Source organism: Crotalus tigris, unplaced genomic scaffold, assembly GCF_016545835.1.
Source record: "Crotalus tigris isolate CLP2741 ecotype Arizona unplaced genomic scaffold, ASM1654583v1 scf7180000018239.1010054, whole genome shotgun sequence".
NCBI lineage: Eukaryota > Metazoa > Chordata > Lepidosauria > Squamata > Viperidae > Crotalus > Crotalus tigris.
Window position 1 is genome coordinate 380,646 of NW_024096901.1, and position 16,149 is coordinate 396,794.

The following is a 16,149-nucleotide window of genomic DNA, read 5'->3' on the forward strand; positions in this document are numbered from 1 at the left end:
GTGTCTTGAATCTGATCTGTCTGGTTTATTTTACAACTAGATTATGTTGAAAGCTTTTTAAAACTGCTGCTGCTGCTGCTGATAATATTGTGTTCCTCCAGATGCAAGTCATATTAATCTGTTTTTTTTAAAACTAGGTGGGGAAAGTCACTCTCCAAATTTTAACGGAATTAAATCTCCAACAGCTCAAGTCAGCATGGTCAATTTCTCCATCTTTGTTCTAAATTAATCTTCTTTATTGTTTTTGTTTATTTTTCAGGGTGAACCTGGTGAGAAGGGAGCAGATGGTCATATTGGGCCCCGGGTATGGATTTCCTCTTCTTTTTTAGTGCCTTAAAATTCATAACCCACAATTTATCACTTTCCAGTAGTTTAAGCGAAGCTGGGAAGAATATACAATATATTAATTATGAATATTATTGTACAAAACTTTGTTTGACCTACAGACTAATTCAAATAAAAGTTACAATTAATATAAATGTTTTGGACATGAAAATGTTTTCAAGGAATTCTTAAAATCTGGTATTTGTGTGGGACATATAAATACAAAGGATTACAACAAGTACTGGCAGAATCTGTTTTGTATACACATATATTTTCAAATATGGTTTCAAATAAGTACAATATCAAAATCACATCCACCCTTTTAGATTGATTAGAGCCTTACAGGAACAGAAGATAAATTTGAAGAAATTATTCCTTTTTCCTATAGCAAAGTTTTTCCAACTTTACAAAAAGTGGGTTGGGATCCTCCCAGCTCTTAGCAAATGAAAAAACTACAGTCTCAGTTCATCTGAAAATTGCCCAGTTGGAGAAGACACTTCTTTTATTTCTCATATGGTTCAGATACTTACTAAATCCCCAGGAAAGATGTAATAGATTGGGGGGGGAGGTGGGTATCAATAAAATTGCCCTCTTTTCCTCCATTTACAGATGCTTTTTTATTATTATTAAAAAATTCTCCATGAATGGAAATGTGCAATTGGAAGCAATTTTGGTACCTTTCTGAGCAATAACATCCATACTGTAAAGTTCCTTTCACAGAATAAAGCTCCATTTCATCTTCGATGGTTCGAAGTTCATGTAGTGAACAACAAAAAGATTAACAAAATGTCTTAAGAGGGACTTTAAAATTTTACTATGAAAAGGAGTTCTACAGCTTTATCACCACTCTTGAAAAGAAGCTGGGTTAGATAATTAATTGTCTTTAAAAATAGCAAGCTTGAGATCATGGCAATCAACAGCTAGGCCCTGCTTGGGACTTTAGCAATGTAGGTGATATTTGACTCTTCCCTCCAGTGGATAATAACTTACTAAGGCACCCTAATAGTATGTGACTAGTAGAGTGTTGTGCCTGTTAGCATAAAACTTGCAATAACTTTTTCTTTTCAGGGACCTCCAGGCCTAAAAGGAGAACAGGGTGATACTGTAGTAATTGACTATGACGGTAGAATCTTGGAAGCTCTCAAGGTAACATGCATGATACAATATGATCATACAATTCCCCGAACTAATGAATTCATCGTGTAAATAAAGGAGTATTATATATAAGGGGATGGATGGATGGATGGATGGATGGATGGATGGATGGATGGATGGAGATAGCTAGATAATAGTTAGCTAGCTAGATAATAGATAGATAGATAGATAGATAGATAGATAGATAGATAGATAGATAGATAGATAGAATTGATGCTTTCCAGACATTCCAAGATTGATAGTCACACTAGCTGAAATAACTTAAAAACCGTAAGAGCTTGTGTTATCAGATACATGAAAATATAAGATCAGAAACCCATATAATGTACTCTGCTTCTCTCATTGAACACTCAGGCACTTTTAGAAAAACTAAAATCAATGTATGACCACAAGATATATATTTTCAGCATAAGATTTAGTAAGCTAACTTTGAATATGTAAGCCATGGCCCAAAAAGTCCATTAATCAATGCTTACAGCAAAGTAGAAATACCCCCCCCCCGGCCAGGACTACATATAATGGAAGTGAAACCCATCCTACCAAAGAGAACTAGATACCAATTGTTTCACATCTGCACTTGCACCTCTTCAAGCATATATCTTTAGTTGCATGCATAGACCATCACCTTCACGCCAATGTAATATACATTGCTTCCCTACTCTGATGGGTTGGGGCACACCAGGCCCTTCACTACTACATGTTCTCAGCTCATGCCAGTCTGATACAAATCTTAATATTTTCTTTCTAGCATTGTGCTGCCTGCTATCTCAGTGTTGTTTCTGAATTTGGAAAGGCAGTTGCAGTGCTTCCCGGACAGAATATAGTTGTTCCTAAATATAAATACACAACAATTAAGATTTGTTCTGGGAGTAAAGGCTTGGGGAAGAGGAGGAAGGATGCACAGCAGTGGTGGTGTTTCAAATAATTTAACAACCGGTTCTCTGGCCAAAGAGCAACTTAAGAACATGTAAAGGCACGGCCTTCCCTGAATGCTAAAAGTAAAGGGGAGGCAGAGTAAGCTGCTTGAGGAAGAGGCGGGGGTGGAAAACTGCTGCAGGGTGGAGTTTTTACCCACCACCACCCAGGAACAAAACTTCAATAGATCAATAGATAAAAGCAAAGCAGTAATATTTTCTGATAACAAGTTTGCCCAGATTATACTATTTTCCACTGGAAGAAGGCCATCCTTCAAAACTACTCTTTTAGCTGGGTCGAGTACATTTGAAAACCATCCTAATTCTTTTATAACAGGCTGTGGGGAAACCCAGATTGACGGTAATTGTGGCATGCCAGATGCTCTCTTGGATTGGTTTGTTGGAATGGCCCAGCCTGTGGCTTTTTTGCCTTGGATTTCTGGATTGCGATCATTAACAAAACTTCTGCTAAACATTTGGTTAATAACACAGATCCAAATCTGAAGGCATTGTTTACTTTGGTTTGTATTTCTCTAGCTTTCTGAAGTTTAGTGAGTAATGCTACAATCATTTTGATACTAAAGTAACTGGCAGTGCTTAATATGAGAAAGCTTTTTACTCATTACTGAAATTAATATTACTACTTAGCTTTGACTTGACCGATGCCTGTCATTTATATTAATCCAGTACAGCATTCTGATCTCTTGATACCCCCATTAACAGCCAGCCAACATAATTCAAGTTCTAAACACTTGGAGGAAAAGTGGACCACTAGTTAACACTGCTTAGTTTTTATCATTTTAGAACAGGAAACTTGACTTTATTTTAGTCAAGGGCCCAAAATGACTTGACTCCACCATACCAGAGATGGCTATTAGATTAAATATTCCCAATTTACATTTTAGATGATAGTGAAAATCTGATTATTAGAACATATTCACTCTGACTTGTATTTTTGTTTTCAGGGTAACTGGGAAAAATATTTCCCATATTATAGAGAAAATAATCTTGAATAACTAAATTCTGTTTTCCACTATCTTTCTCTCCAAAAAAATCCAAGAATTTCCCATGACTGTCTTCATTGACAAAAGGCATTATAATTTAGATAACCTAGTTTCAAACTATTTTACATGAATAATCAAATTATCATGAGATCATTAGTTTACCCTTGTATAGCCTATTTAATGCATGAATCACACGTTCATAACTGTTATCAGGAATGGGACTGCAATCCCCTTGTAATTTTTCTGTAGTGGCCTAACCTTTACATTAGCAATTATTCACATGTGGGCTTCCATATGATGGGAATCCAGTTGGGTGAAAGCCTCTGTGTAAGCAACTGTTCATATGTAGACGTCTCTGCATATGAGCTTTCAGATAGCTGAGCCTCCAGTGCCACCTCAATCCTGATCATGCGTGCATGATACATTGATATGTTTTATACAAGACTTTTTTTAAATGCACATTTGTCCCATACTTGCTTTGTGCCCTGATATTTCTTAAATATTAGTGTTAACAACAGCAACAAAATCCTTCTTCTTTCTTTCAGGGACCACCAGGGCCTCAAGGGGAACCAGGGCCTCAAGGCACTCCAGGACCAAAGGTTAGATCTCAGTTCCTTTAAAGCAAAATATGTTAGCCTAGGCCAAGAGTGGCCAACCTTGCTGGCTGGGGAATTCTGGGAGTTGAAGTCCACAAGTCTTAAAGTTGCCAAGGTTGGACATCCCTGTTCTACCCAACGGCCATTTGGTGGCACAATTATTGACTTATTTGTGTGGGTTATTCTATTAATGACACAGTTCCTTTGAGAATTGATCAGGTCGTTGATGAGTTTTGAAGATCAGTATGTAGAGATATACAAGTAGCAAGCATCAGAAATCTTTGGGTCATTTATATATTTTAATTTATATGGTAATACATGCATTAGGTTTGTTTATATGATTACTTGGATTTCAGCAATAGTTGCTGGTAGAGGTCTTAATAGCTATTTATTGAAGATCTAACAACTTACTGAAAAACAGCAAAAACAGCATAAATGAAGTCTAGCAAATGTGATTTTATACTCACCAAGATCTTTTTTTTTTTACTCACTTCGAACTTGAAAGATTTCCTTTGTTTAGATGTTACAGCTGGAAGATGTTTAAATTAAGTTTAAATGGTTGTTTTAATTCTGAAAATACAAAGCCATTAATTCAGGTAAGTGGACATAAAATTGCAATCTGAAGAAACCAGGTGCTTTGACTGAAATATCTAGCTTTATTGACAGCTCTTCAAGCTTTGAGAATCCTGTAATACTTAGTCAAAGAAAATAAAAGTTTTTTTGTAGAATTTACTTTGAACTGGTTCGATTCAGACTATCCCTTTTGTCCTGATTTATTCATTTTTTGTAATATTTTAGGGAGAGCTTGGCTTGCCTGGTCCACCTGGAGTTGACGGAGAAAGGGTATGTTTCAAGATGTATGTTCACTATGAAAATATTTGGCTGAATTTATTTTAAAATAGAAAATGGCTACAGTTCTATACTTTGCTAGCTGTAAGTGCAGTGAATCAAATAGTTAAGAGATTGCACTGTAATTGTCAAAGTTATTAAAACAGTTGGAATCTTCAAGGGATTATGAGGAAATGAACTTTATAAACATAGGCCTGTTTATTGCCATTCTGAGCAAACATTACAGACAGAAATAAACAGAAAGAGCAACTTTTTTACTTGTCATACTTCTCTCTCATTTTGTGAAGCCCAGCAGATGTAATTTACATTAAAAAAGAAAATAAAACAAAGGAAGAAACTCTGGAAGTTAAAGTTAGAAATCAAAAGACAAACATTCTACAAAGCCCATTCTACAAAGGGCTGACTAAAAATCAGGCAAGCTTTAGCTGTATACAAATTTATCTTATCAGATAGTCAAAATCATTTTAACAGGGCTGTACAAAGTTTTCAAAAGAAGCCCTTCACAACTACTGGAGAGCTTGGTGCTCTTTACAAAGCAGCAAGCTGTGAAAAAAAGATATGAACAGAATAGAATAGAACTGGAAGGGACCTGGAGGTCTTTTAGTCCAGCCCCCTGCTCAAAGAGGAGAATCTATACCATTTCAGATAAGTGACTGTCTATCTTCTTAAAAACCTTCAGTGATGGAGCGCCCATGATTTCAGAAGGCAAGCAGTTCCACTGATATATTGTCCTCACTGTTAGGAAATTTCTCCTTAATTCCAGGTTGTTTCTCTCTTTGATTAGTTTCCAACCATTGTTTCTTGTCCTGCCCTCTGGTGCTTTGGAGAATAATTTGATCCCCTCTTCTTTGTGGCAGCCCCTCAAATACTGGAATGCTGCTATCATGTCACTCCTATTTCTTCTTTTCTTTAGACTAGCCAAACCCAAGCTCTGCAGCTGTTCTTCACATGTTTTAGTTTTCAGTTTTTGTGTCATCTGCAAATTTGATGAGTTCCCCTTCTTTTCCCTCATCTAAGTCACTTATGAAATTACTGAAGAGTACTGGGCCTAAGATGGAGCCTTGTGGTACCCCACTGCTTACTTCTTTCCATGTGATGTAGTACCATTGAAGACTACTCAATGGTACAGTTTGCCAGCCAGCTACAAATCCATCTGGTGGTGATGTTGTCTATTCCACATTTTTCCAGCTTACCAAGAAATACGTTGTAGCTTTTTTGGTAATTTGAAGAGTGACGCTTGGTATTGTACAGAAGCAAAGGATTTACATAGCACTTGAATGCAAAGCCCTTAAATTTCCTGAGCTATTCAGAGTTTGGTTCATAAGCTACCATGGAATTAAACCTTTGCAGAATGTGAATGTAGCTGCATACCATTAAGATGTCTTTGAAGACATCTTGCAGAAGTATATACTGGAAGTTTCACTAACAGGCTATATTATCCAAGAAGTAAATACTGAAAGTTCTACCAAAAGCCTTGGTCTATTCAAAAGCCTTGGTCTCATGGGGAAAGAGACTTATTAGGCTTTTGTAGAGAAACAAGAACCCTACGTGGCAAAAAACAAATAGCAGAGCAAATATTTCTCTGGAACCTTGCTGATAATTGCAGTCCATCTTCTCCCAGAGTAAGTAATCCACTGAAAATTAATGTCCCCTCCCCAACTCATTCTCCTCCCCAGCCCAGCACAACAAAAGACTGCAGTAACAACACTATCTGGTTTAGCTGCCCATCTGGCTCTTTATTAGCCATTCCACTATGAGATTACAAGTTTGATCCAAAATGATAAATTTTGTGCCGGAAAGTGTATGATAACAATATCTTGAGGAATTATTTTCCCATCTGAGAAATTTTGTTCTATTCTTTTATCATCAGCATTTGATCGTAAACCGGAGTTTCCTCTGTAAACAGAATTTATTGTATCTCTGAGAAGTTCTGAAAACAAATCCTTTGAACTAAACCCCATGTACTTTTCGTTTATGTTACAGGGATTGAAAGGGTCAAAGGGAGATCAAGGAAGCCCTGGACTAGAAGGACAGAAGGGAGAGATTGGAGAAATGGGCATGATTGGTTTACCTGTGCGTCTGTATCTTAATTTTTTTTTTTATTAAACTTGAGTGGCAGCTTCCAACACAGCATTTCTCAATCTTGACAACTTTAAGATGCCTGGACTTCAACGCCCAGAATTCCCCGGCTGGGGAAATCTGGAAATTGAAGTCCAGGTATCTTAAAGTTGGTAAGGTTGAGAAATGCTGCTTTAACCAATCCATACCATTGAGTGACATCCTTAGAGGGGGCTGGGCCAAATACTTTCTGTAGGATTTGGGGTTTTAGGGAGAGAAATATGCATGGAAGCAAAGTGATCTCATTCTCATCGTGAAAACAATCCTAAAATTCAATGCTAGTCTACAATTGGTCCACTAAAGTACAGATATTCCTCACTTGCTGACCACTCCTTCAGTGACTGATTGAAGTTACAACAGCACTGAAAAAGGAGATTCACAACTGTTCCTCAAAATTGCAACTGACTTAGTATCCCTACAGTCATGTTTATGATTTGGGTGTTGGCAATTGGACCGCATTTACAATAGTCCCAACATTTTGTGCACATGTGATATCCATTTGCAACCTTCATGATCCAACAAGCAAAGTCAATGGGGAAGCCAGCAGGAAGTGTGAAGTCATGGTCATCTGATGTTGTGCTTAATCACCCACATTGATTTATTTAACGACTGCAGCTGGAACTAACAGAACTGATGCTGTAAAGTCAGTCTAGTCACATGACATCATGCTTAACAATCATACTGCTTAGCGATGCCAAGCCTTATTGTGGTCAGTAAATGAGGATTACCTATACTGTGATTTTGATACCAAATTGCAGATTTATTTATTTTATTTTATTTTTTGCTTTTTGCTTAGCAACCAAGTGGAAGAATTTCCTTACCATTAGACAACAGCGGCAGGGATTTAGAGTGACCACTGTTCCTTCAGCTTTTAGTATTTTGCTCTTCTAGAGCAGGCATGTCAAACTGCCAGCCTGCGGGCTGGATGCGTCACGCTGAAACCGCACCCACCCCATTGCTGGCAATGGGGAAAAAGTCGTGATACGTCGCACGATGTCACGTGATGTCGTGAGTTTGACATGCGTGCTCTAGAGAGACATCTGCTACTGCAATTCTCAGTTTAAAAGCAGAAATCTTTGCATTACTTGTAGTTTATTCTTAATGCTTTGTTTTGGTACTCAAGTTTTTTTATTCCACTTCCTAATAAAGTTGATACCATCTGGAGAGTTTCCAAAAACTAATATGTAAGAAGCATATATTACCCTCTCATTTTTCCCCTTTCATTTTTCTTGCTTCTCAATTCAGATTCCTGAGATTGATAGATTTGACCTCAAATCCTTTCTTTTTGCAAATCTGCATTCTGCGGTATAATTTGAGCCCACTGTTATATTCCTATGCCCCCCCAAAAAAATATATATAACGAGATTCTGAAAAAAATGGCAGTGACAGATACAAGTTCTTTGTTGAAAGGCTGGAAAATAATTTGTATTAGGCTGCACTGGTAAGTTAATCCAGTTTATAGGAACTTTTTAAAGGTTATCTTCCAGAAATACTATATTGCTTGATAGTTCCTCTTCAAAACTTCTTCGGCTAATCTCCTCAGTCTTTTTCAGGGAGGAACTTAGAAGATCAAGAGGGAAATCCATGGTGGTGAGATAAAGTGTTTGGCCCATTAACAGTGTGTCATACTTTTGTTTCATAACTTACAGGGCCCCAAAGGATTGAAAGGAGAGCAAGGAAACCCTGGAATAATGGGAGACAAAGGAGAGATAGGAGAAATGGGCTTGTCTGGTCCTCCGGTATGATCTGCCTTCAGTACAATATATGGCTGCTTATAACAGAAATCTATAGCAGAACAAGCCTTTTTTTTTTTACTGGTGAATTCTATAGATCAGGATCTTTTGAACTTTTGCTAAGAAAGCCACCCTGAGAGATTATTACCGGGTTCTCTTTTACAGCATAGGTAGGCCATCTACTCAGCCTCCACAGTTACACGGATTGCTAGGAGAGCCATCTTCTCAAGATGTTCCTCTTAACCATATTACACCTTTTCTTTTTCTGACTCTCATGCAGGCACCCACCATATACAGACACTATTCACTCAGCTTCCCCCCCCTCCCCATTTTAAACAGGGTTGTAGAAGGAAGGGGAAATCTGTGATGTTCCCACTGAACAGTTTTTGCTTTTGGGGCTGTTGGAAGGAGGGATGCTTGTTTCCCTTTATTCCCAGCTATATGTCAAGCGTTAGGGAAGTCAGAAGGCCCAGGCAGTTCAAATGGGTATAAACATTTATTGCAAACTTTAGCTCTTTAGACAAATCTGAACTACTAACCGACCAAGCAATTTGGTGGTAGATAAGAGTCAGTGGAATTCAAGGTGGGCTGGACTTAGATCTCTTGTGGGCGTGAAGGAACTCAAGACTGATGACGCATCTGACCTCCTCCCTCAGGTTCAGCCTGGTCATCTCCTATACTTCTCAAGGCTTAATTGGAGGAAGAATGAGGCCACAAATACCATATAGTGCAGATTGCATATTTCTCACTGCCATTAGTGGCAGAAAAACATGAACATAACTTTGAATTAGGTTAAAAAACATGGGTTGTAATCCTAAGGCTAAGTATCACCTGAGAAACATTTGTTGTTAGTTGCGAAGTTGTATATCTGTGGCTTTAGTTTGAAGATTTTCAGATCAACTATCTAACAAACAATGATAATTCTGTTCTACTATTATGATGAAACATCCAGAATCTATACCAGGGATATCAAACTCAATTTCATTGAGGGCCGCATCAGCATTGTGGTTGCCCTCGGGGGGCCGGGTGGGTGCGGTCAGGGTGGGTGCAGCCTACTGGGTGGGCATGGATGGAGTGGGTGTGGCCTATTGGGTGGGCATGGCCAGCTCTACATCATTTGCATCAAGGGTGCCTGTGGGGGCCTGGGCAGGAGTGGGACAGATCTGAGGGTCTCTGGCAGAAGGGGGTGGGACCAGGGCAAGTGCCAAGGCATGGTCCATTTCTTTATTCCTCACAAAGGGTGACACCTCCCCAGCATGCACCCAGGGGCTGGTTCCTCACTGTTTCTAGATGGCCTTGTGGAACTAAGACTGAATGCGTTTCAGCATAGATGTCCACCATAAAATTGTACATTGGCTCCTGGGCCAGGGCCAAGGCAGTGGGGGCCATTCCCTCACTGTTTCCAGGATGGCTTCGCAGGCCACATGAAATCACTTTACGGGCTGCATCCGGCCCCCGGGCCTTGTGTTTGACATGTCTGATCTATACAATCCTGCCTTTTATGCCATTCTCTTTATGTTTTAAGTCAGCCATTTTTCTTAAAAGTTCACTCTGATCTTGGCACTCAGTTGCACTAAAGTCCACTTTTTCTTTCTCTTTTCTGTTCCAATACAATATAAGGCCAGATTTGGGAGTAGAAAGTGATCAATGTAAAATTTGGAATCAAGAAGCCACAATCATAAAAGGAACAATCCTCAATACAAGAGATGTTTTGAAATCATTTTTGCTATTTAAAAACTTACAAATGTCAGACGTGTACAATATAGATTTGTTTACTTTGTTCGTTTAATGTACTGTATGTGGCTGCCCATCACAAGTACATGAACCAAGGCAGCTAACCATTAAAAACAGAATTAAAACAATAAACAAAATTATAAATAACATAGCAATCAAGCAACCAACCTACACATTTCAGCAACACCAACAATCCTCCCAATTTGCATAAACAAAAAATGGGCTCATTCACACCCATTTACATATATCTTCCATCTTTTTTTTACTTGAAGGCATTATGAAAATATGTATGAGCATTGGATTTGGATGTAACACTAACTGTACTGGAATCACATATAGTGTTTTCCTTCTGATAAATCAGTCTTCAGTGAAACCCCTTGTTAGAAATTACATCAGTACATTTTATACTGACTTTTCCACTCTTTATATGTTAATGTTTTGATAAAAGCCACTACAAAGAGGATCTATGTTAAAACTTTGTATAAATATGTTAGTATATTTTAAATGATAATAAATCTTCTACCCTAGAGAGCCATGTGCCTTAATAGCTTCTTTATGCAGCTACGGGGTTTGGCCCACCTCACGGTTGCTTCCAGTTTTCCCAAAAAAATAAACATTTCATTACTCCTAATCATCAGACCAGCTCTGCCATTCACTATGGAGACATGACTCTCTTTGTGATAACATTATAGGTTAGAGAGGTTTTCCCAAACTATGTGATCATCTGGTTATGGATGTAAGAGTCAAGAGGAAACAATCTTCAAAAAAAACCAAAAAACCCTTCTGCTGAAGACTAATTGGAAAATCAGCTCAAATAACACTTCCAGAGAAAGCAAAGTGACTTGTCTTCCTTTATCTAGAATTAAGGGGCAATGGCTCAGCAGTTAAAGAAACTAAGCTTGTCAGCTGGAAAGCTGTCAGCCCGGGTTCAAGACTTGAGCACCATGCAACAGGATGAGCTCCTGTTACTTGCTCAGCTCCTGCCCATCAAACAGTTTGAAAGTGTGCAAATGCGACTAGATAAATAGGTACCACTTTGGTGGGAAGATAACAATGTTCCATGCTGGCCACATGACCACAGAAGCATCTTTGAACAATCCTGGCTCTCTCGGCTAAGAAACTGAGATGAGCACCACCCCCTAGAGCAGGCGTAGGCAACCTTGGCTCTTTTATGACTTGTGGACGTCAACTCCCAGAATTCCTGAGCCAGCATGGCTGGCTCAGGAATTGTGGGAGTTGAAGTCCACGAGTCATAAAAGAGCCCAGGGTGCTTACCCCTGCCCTAGAGTCAGAAACAATTAGACAGAGACAGACTTTACCTTTATTTTTATTTAGAACTATCCTCAGGTATCATTATTTTTATTTCTTATTGCTGTTTAGGGTATTGATGGACCTAAAGGAGAACCTGGGACACCCTGTGAGCAAAATCTTGTAAGTTGTCACTAACCGAATATATACTTGCCAGATATGAAGTGACTATCAAAATATGCCAAGATGCAATATTACAGCCTTGTTATAAAAGCAGTAGTCCAATTTTCTATAATAAACGTAATTTTGGTCCTTGTTCCGAGCATGTGATAAATAAGGTAGTTGAAAAAAAGTAAAATGTAAAGTTAAAATGTAATTATAATACCTATAGAAGTATTAAAATGATCACTCACTGAGTCTTCAGGGCATTTAAGGGTTTTTTCGTATCTGGAATCAAGTCATTTATTTGGAAATTATTCATTTACTTTGGATGGCAAGGCTGCTTACATTCAGGAATAGTTTAAGATCATAAGACAGTGGTGGCAAACCTATGGCACGGGTGCCAGAGGCGGCACTCAGAGCCCTCTCTGTGGGCACGTGCGCCGTCACCCCAGTCCTAGGCCTTCAGCTGGGTTTTATAAAACCTTTTTGCTTTAGGCCTCTGCCGCTGTGTGCAAAAAAAAAAAAAAAAGTTCAATCAATCAGACAATTTCAACTTATTGCGGGGAAAAAAAAGATCTTGCAAAGTTGGAATTGGTTGATTGAACTTTTTAGTCCCACCCAGCCTGCCCTTACCACCGCAGTCATGCCCACCCAATGGGTCACACCCAGCCAATGGGCCACACCTACCCGGCACCCGACGATGCATAAGTGGGTTTTGGGTTGCAGTTTGGGCACTCAGTCTCTAAAAGATTCGCCATCACTGTCATAAGATAAAGCTGGAGATGGCAACCTCTTTATGGTTATAGTTACCAGACACTGAGAGGCTGCTATATGGGGCCATATATTCTGGCCTTTTCACAAGATAGTAGATGTTTTAAACTGCAATATGGCTTTAAGCTAGGAAGCAATAATTATCTCTTACTTATTCCAAAATAGCAGGAGATTGTGTGATTAATTGTGTGATAGAAAGAGCTTCAAGACCTACCAGAAGGCAAAACACCACAAGTTGCCTATCTTTGGTGCAGGATTGCGTCACATGTATGAAATTCTTGTCTAGATTGTTGTATGCCATTATCATGCATTTCTGCTGTTTTCTGGCAGGCTTTATTGCTGAGTAGTAGAACTTGCACCCATTGAGTATTTCAGGAAAAATGTACCAAGAAACGTAGTGCGTGATATTATAGTAACATTGCAATTCTAGGAAGAGAGATGGGCATCCTTAAGCCTGTAAGATACGGGGATACAGGGTTTGCACAAAACTCTAACTATACCCAGGCTTGCTCTTTAGAGGAATAATTTTAAAATATTTCCCCATCTATTAATTGCTGGGGAATTATTTTCCAATAATGACATCCCACTTTTCATTTTGAAGAGTTATCTTTCTTCATGTGTGGTTTCACAGTTCAGATTTGTGATGTCATTTACACGTGCAGATCATACCTGAACCAGGGCCTCCTGGTGTACCCGGTCTACCAGGTCCTATGGTAAGTGTTACTAGAACGTTTTTCATGCTCAAGTAGCTTGGCTGGGATATTGACAACTCTGCCATTTATGTGACCCCCCCAACCAAGCAGATCTCTCTGAATTAGACAATTAACCTTTGATGATCGTTGCAAACATTTGTAGATAGCCCTTGAGTTATGTCCATTCATTCAGTAACCATTCAAAGTTATGACATTGTTGGATGAATGGTAGTTAAAACTGGTCCTCAAGATTCTGGCCATTGCAGTGCAGTCATGTAATCAATTTTGAGACACTTGGCAACCAGCCCACATTTACAGCTGACTGCAGCGTCCCATGGTCACTTTTTCCTGCCCTGCGTGAACTGCTTCTGCTTCAAGTTCCCCTCCCCACCTGCCTATCTGTCACAATATCTGACTTTTGGGCCATCCTGCTTGGCTTGGCTACCCTTGGCGCCTTCCACTGCCACTGCCTTCTGCTGATCTTCACCATCTTCTTCACCCACGGCTGACCCAGGTTCCAGGGTCTAGACAAGGATGCATCCTCAGGATATGTACAGCGAGTGCCACATGTCATCGGAGCCTCATCTGTCCAAGAGAGCTCACCAGGCCCAGCCAGGGAGGATACAGCAGGACATAGTCAGCAGAGGAGGCAGAGCAGGAGTGCGGTCAGAGCTGCCCCATCTTCTGCATCAGGGAGCGATAGTCCATAGACTGTGTGGTGATGGAACTGAAAGAAGTAGAGGGCTTCAGTGAGGCACAGCAGGTGCTCCTCAACTCTCACAGAAGTGCTCCTAAGGAACTGGCCTGTGGACTTCAGGAAGGGGTGGCGGCAAGCTCTGTGCCAACACAACATACTCACAGAGTCTGTTTGTTTAGCCCAGCCTTGTTCCTGCAAGGGTTCAAAAAGGGCTAGCAACTTCTACATGAGTTTAACTACTGCTTCACTTACTGGTGGAAATCCTAGTCCCACTTAGGGTGATAACCCAAGGATTACTTGTACAATGCTTAAAGATCTTCTAGAATTAAATGCCTATTTGTGTCTCTTGCTGTTGGATGGATGTAGAATGATACATCCAGAATAATACATTCAGAATCGATCTTTGGGAGCCAAACCCACCTTTAACATGTTTTTGTTTGTTTTGGTGATCATGAAGATATACCTTAGCCTGATGCATTGGCTTAGAAATATAAGTAAATATCTCTTAGTAGTTTTCCCATATATCTGAGAGATAAAATTTAGGAAATAGTTTTGAATACAATGTGAAGTATTCATGCATACCAAGGTAACAAACATTTAGAATTAATACTGGGGATTGATAATAACATTAATATTAATAATAATAATAACATGAATGAATAATAGGGCCCCACAAATGTTGATGTGCAACAACTTTGTTCCCAGCAAGTATAAGTTATCTTGGAAATGTCTAGAATTGGCTGCAGAAATTCGGCTTTGTAATGCTAACGTTTTGAGCACAAATGTTTCAAACCCCCAATACTATTTTAGAATATTTTTCAAATGAATATTTATTGTCTCTAGGGTCCTCAAGGAATACAAGGACATAAGGTGAGTCCTTAATAATTAAACCTGGGACAATAGTACACATGTTTCTACTAATATGTGTCACGTTGATGGCCATTATAGTAATGCATGACATCACTTCATTTTATTTATTTATAAAATTCCAAAAGGAATATATATTTATTTATAAAATTCCCAAAGGAATATCATTTGCTGAGTTATCGTCTCTTCATCTGATTCAACCATTCTATGAGTCTGTATCCTCTGCTCATAGGTCACACTACATTGTCTCGATCAAAACACCCTTTAAAGTTGCTACTTGGAGACCCTGTATATGTATCAATAGCAGTACATGGAGCTAAATTCTGCAGGCCACTTAGGGATCCATTTTTTATGACCAAGCTCTGCATCCTGTCCTGGGGCAGTGTTACAGATTACCTAATAACAAGACCTAAAAACTCACTTCCAGCTTTCAAACCCTGATGGTCTACAAAGATTGTTTGGAATAGTTCAATTTTAGCCTCTTCTGAAAAGAAAACTAAGAGTGGGCAAGCATTGTCTCAACAGTGAAGCTGTCCCAAAGAACAATGAGAAAACATCTTCCCATTCCAGATAATCTTCTACTGAACTGAAGAGCCTTCAGTGAGAGAAGGGATACAAGTGGATTACTAACATAGAAATCTGAATATTTTTATTAGATATAAACTTATATCTTTAAAAGGGTTTTATTTTCAAATGTTCTATTGTTATCTTACAGGGCCCTCAAGGAATTCAAGGACAAAAGGTGTGTCATAAAAAGTTTGAATCTATATATATTGCTAAACTCTGCTGTATGTTTATCTTTCAAGGAGTTGAAACAGTGTATCAAAGGGCAACCATTTCTGAATCAAGGTACCTCAAATCTGCTAATTTACAGAATGCATAGAAAATCAAAGATCTTCTGACCAATTGTATTTGCATACTTGTTTCCATTGCTGCACTGCCGCAGGCAGCTTCAATCCCGAGACTGTGATTTCTGATACTCCCTACCAGCTTCCCAAAAGCAAAGTCAATGTGGAAGATAGCAGGAAGTTGGAAGTCACTCCCATTCCCACTACTTTTTTGCCTACCCATGGTCAATCTGTCTACCTCTAAATTGACAAACAAAAACATAACAGGTCATATTGTATAGTGGATCTTGAATGCAAGAAGAAAACCATAGACATTGAGAAGTTAATTGATAATAGAACATTGATTTGAAGAAAAATAGTTCATTTAGATGAGGATTTAGTGGTCAATTATGATTATGGATTTAGTAGATGAAGTCAACAGCAGTTTATTTCTTTGA

General features: G+C 38.9%; 1 protein-coding gene across 16 annotated transcripts in view; it reads left to right on the top strand.

Annotated features, from left to right (window-relative positions):
• COL23A1 (collagen type XXIII alpha 1 chain) overlaps positions 1-16,149 on the top strand; it is a 300,569-nt gene that overhangs the window by 264,106 nt on the left and 20,314 nt on the right. For 15 of the 16 annotated variants that reach the window (XM_039349226.1, XM_039349222.1, XM_039349231.1 and 12 more), the window contains 11 exons: positions 260-304; positions 1,393-1,470; positions 2,731-2,754; positions 3,943-3,996; positions 4,792-4,836; positions 6,826-6,915; positions 8,610-8,699; positions 11,808-11,858; positions 13,271-13,321; positions 14,841-14,867; positions 15,580-15,606. In XM_039349226.1, the coding sequence (XP_039205160.1) occupies positions 260-304; positions 1,393-1,470; positions 2,731-2,754; positions 3,943-3,996; positions 4,792-4,836; positions 6,826-6,915; positions 8,610-8,699; positions 11,808-11,858; positions 13,271-13,321; positions 14,841-14,867; positions 15,580-15,606 (582 nt within the window). The remainder of the gene's footprint in view (positions 1-259; positions 305-1,392; positions 1,471-2,730; positions 2,755-3,942; positions 3,997-4,791; positions 4,837-6,825; positions 6,916-8,609; positions 8,700-11,807; positions 11,859-13,270; positions 13,322-14,840; positions 14,868-15,579; positions 15,607-16,149) is intronic. The other variant, XM_039349220.1, reaches the window with a different exon arrangement.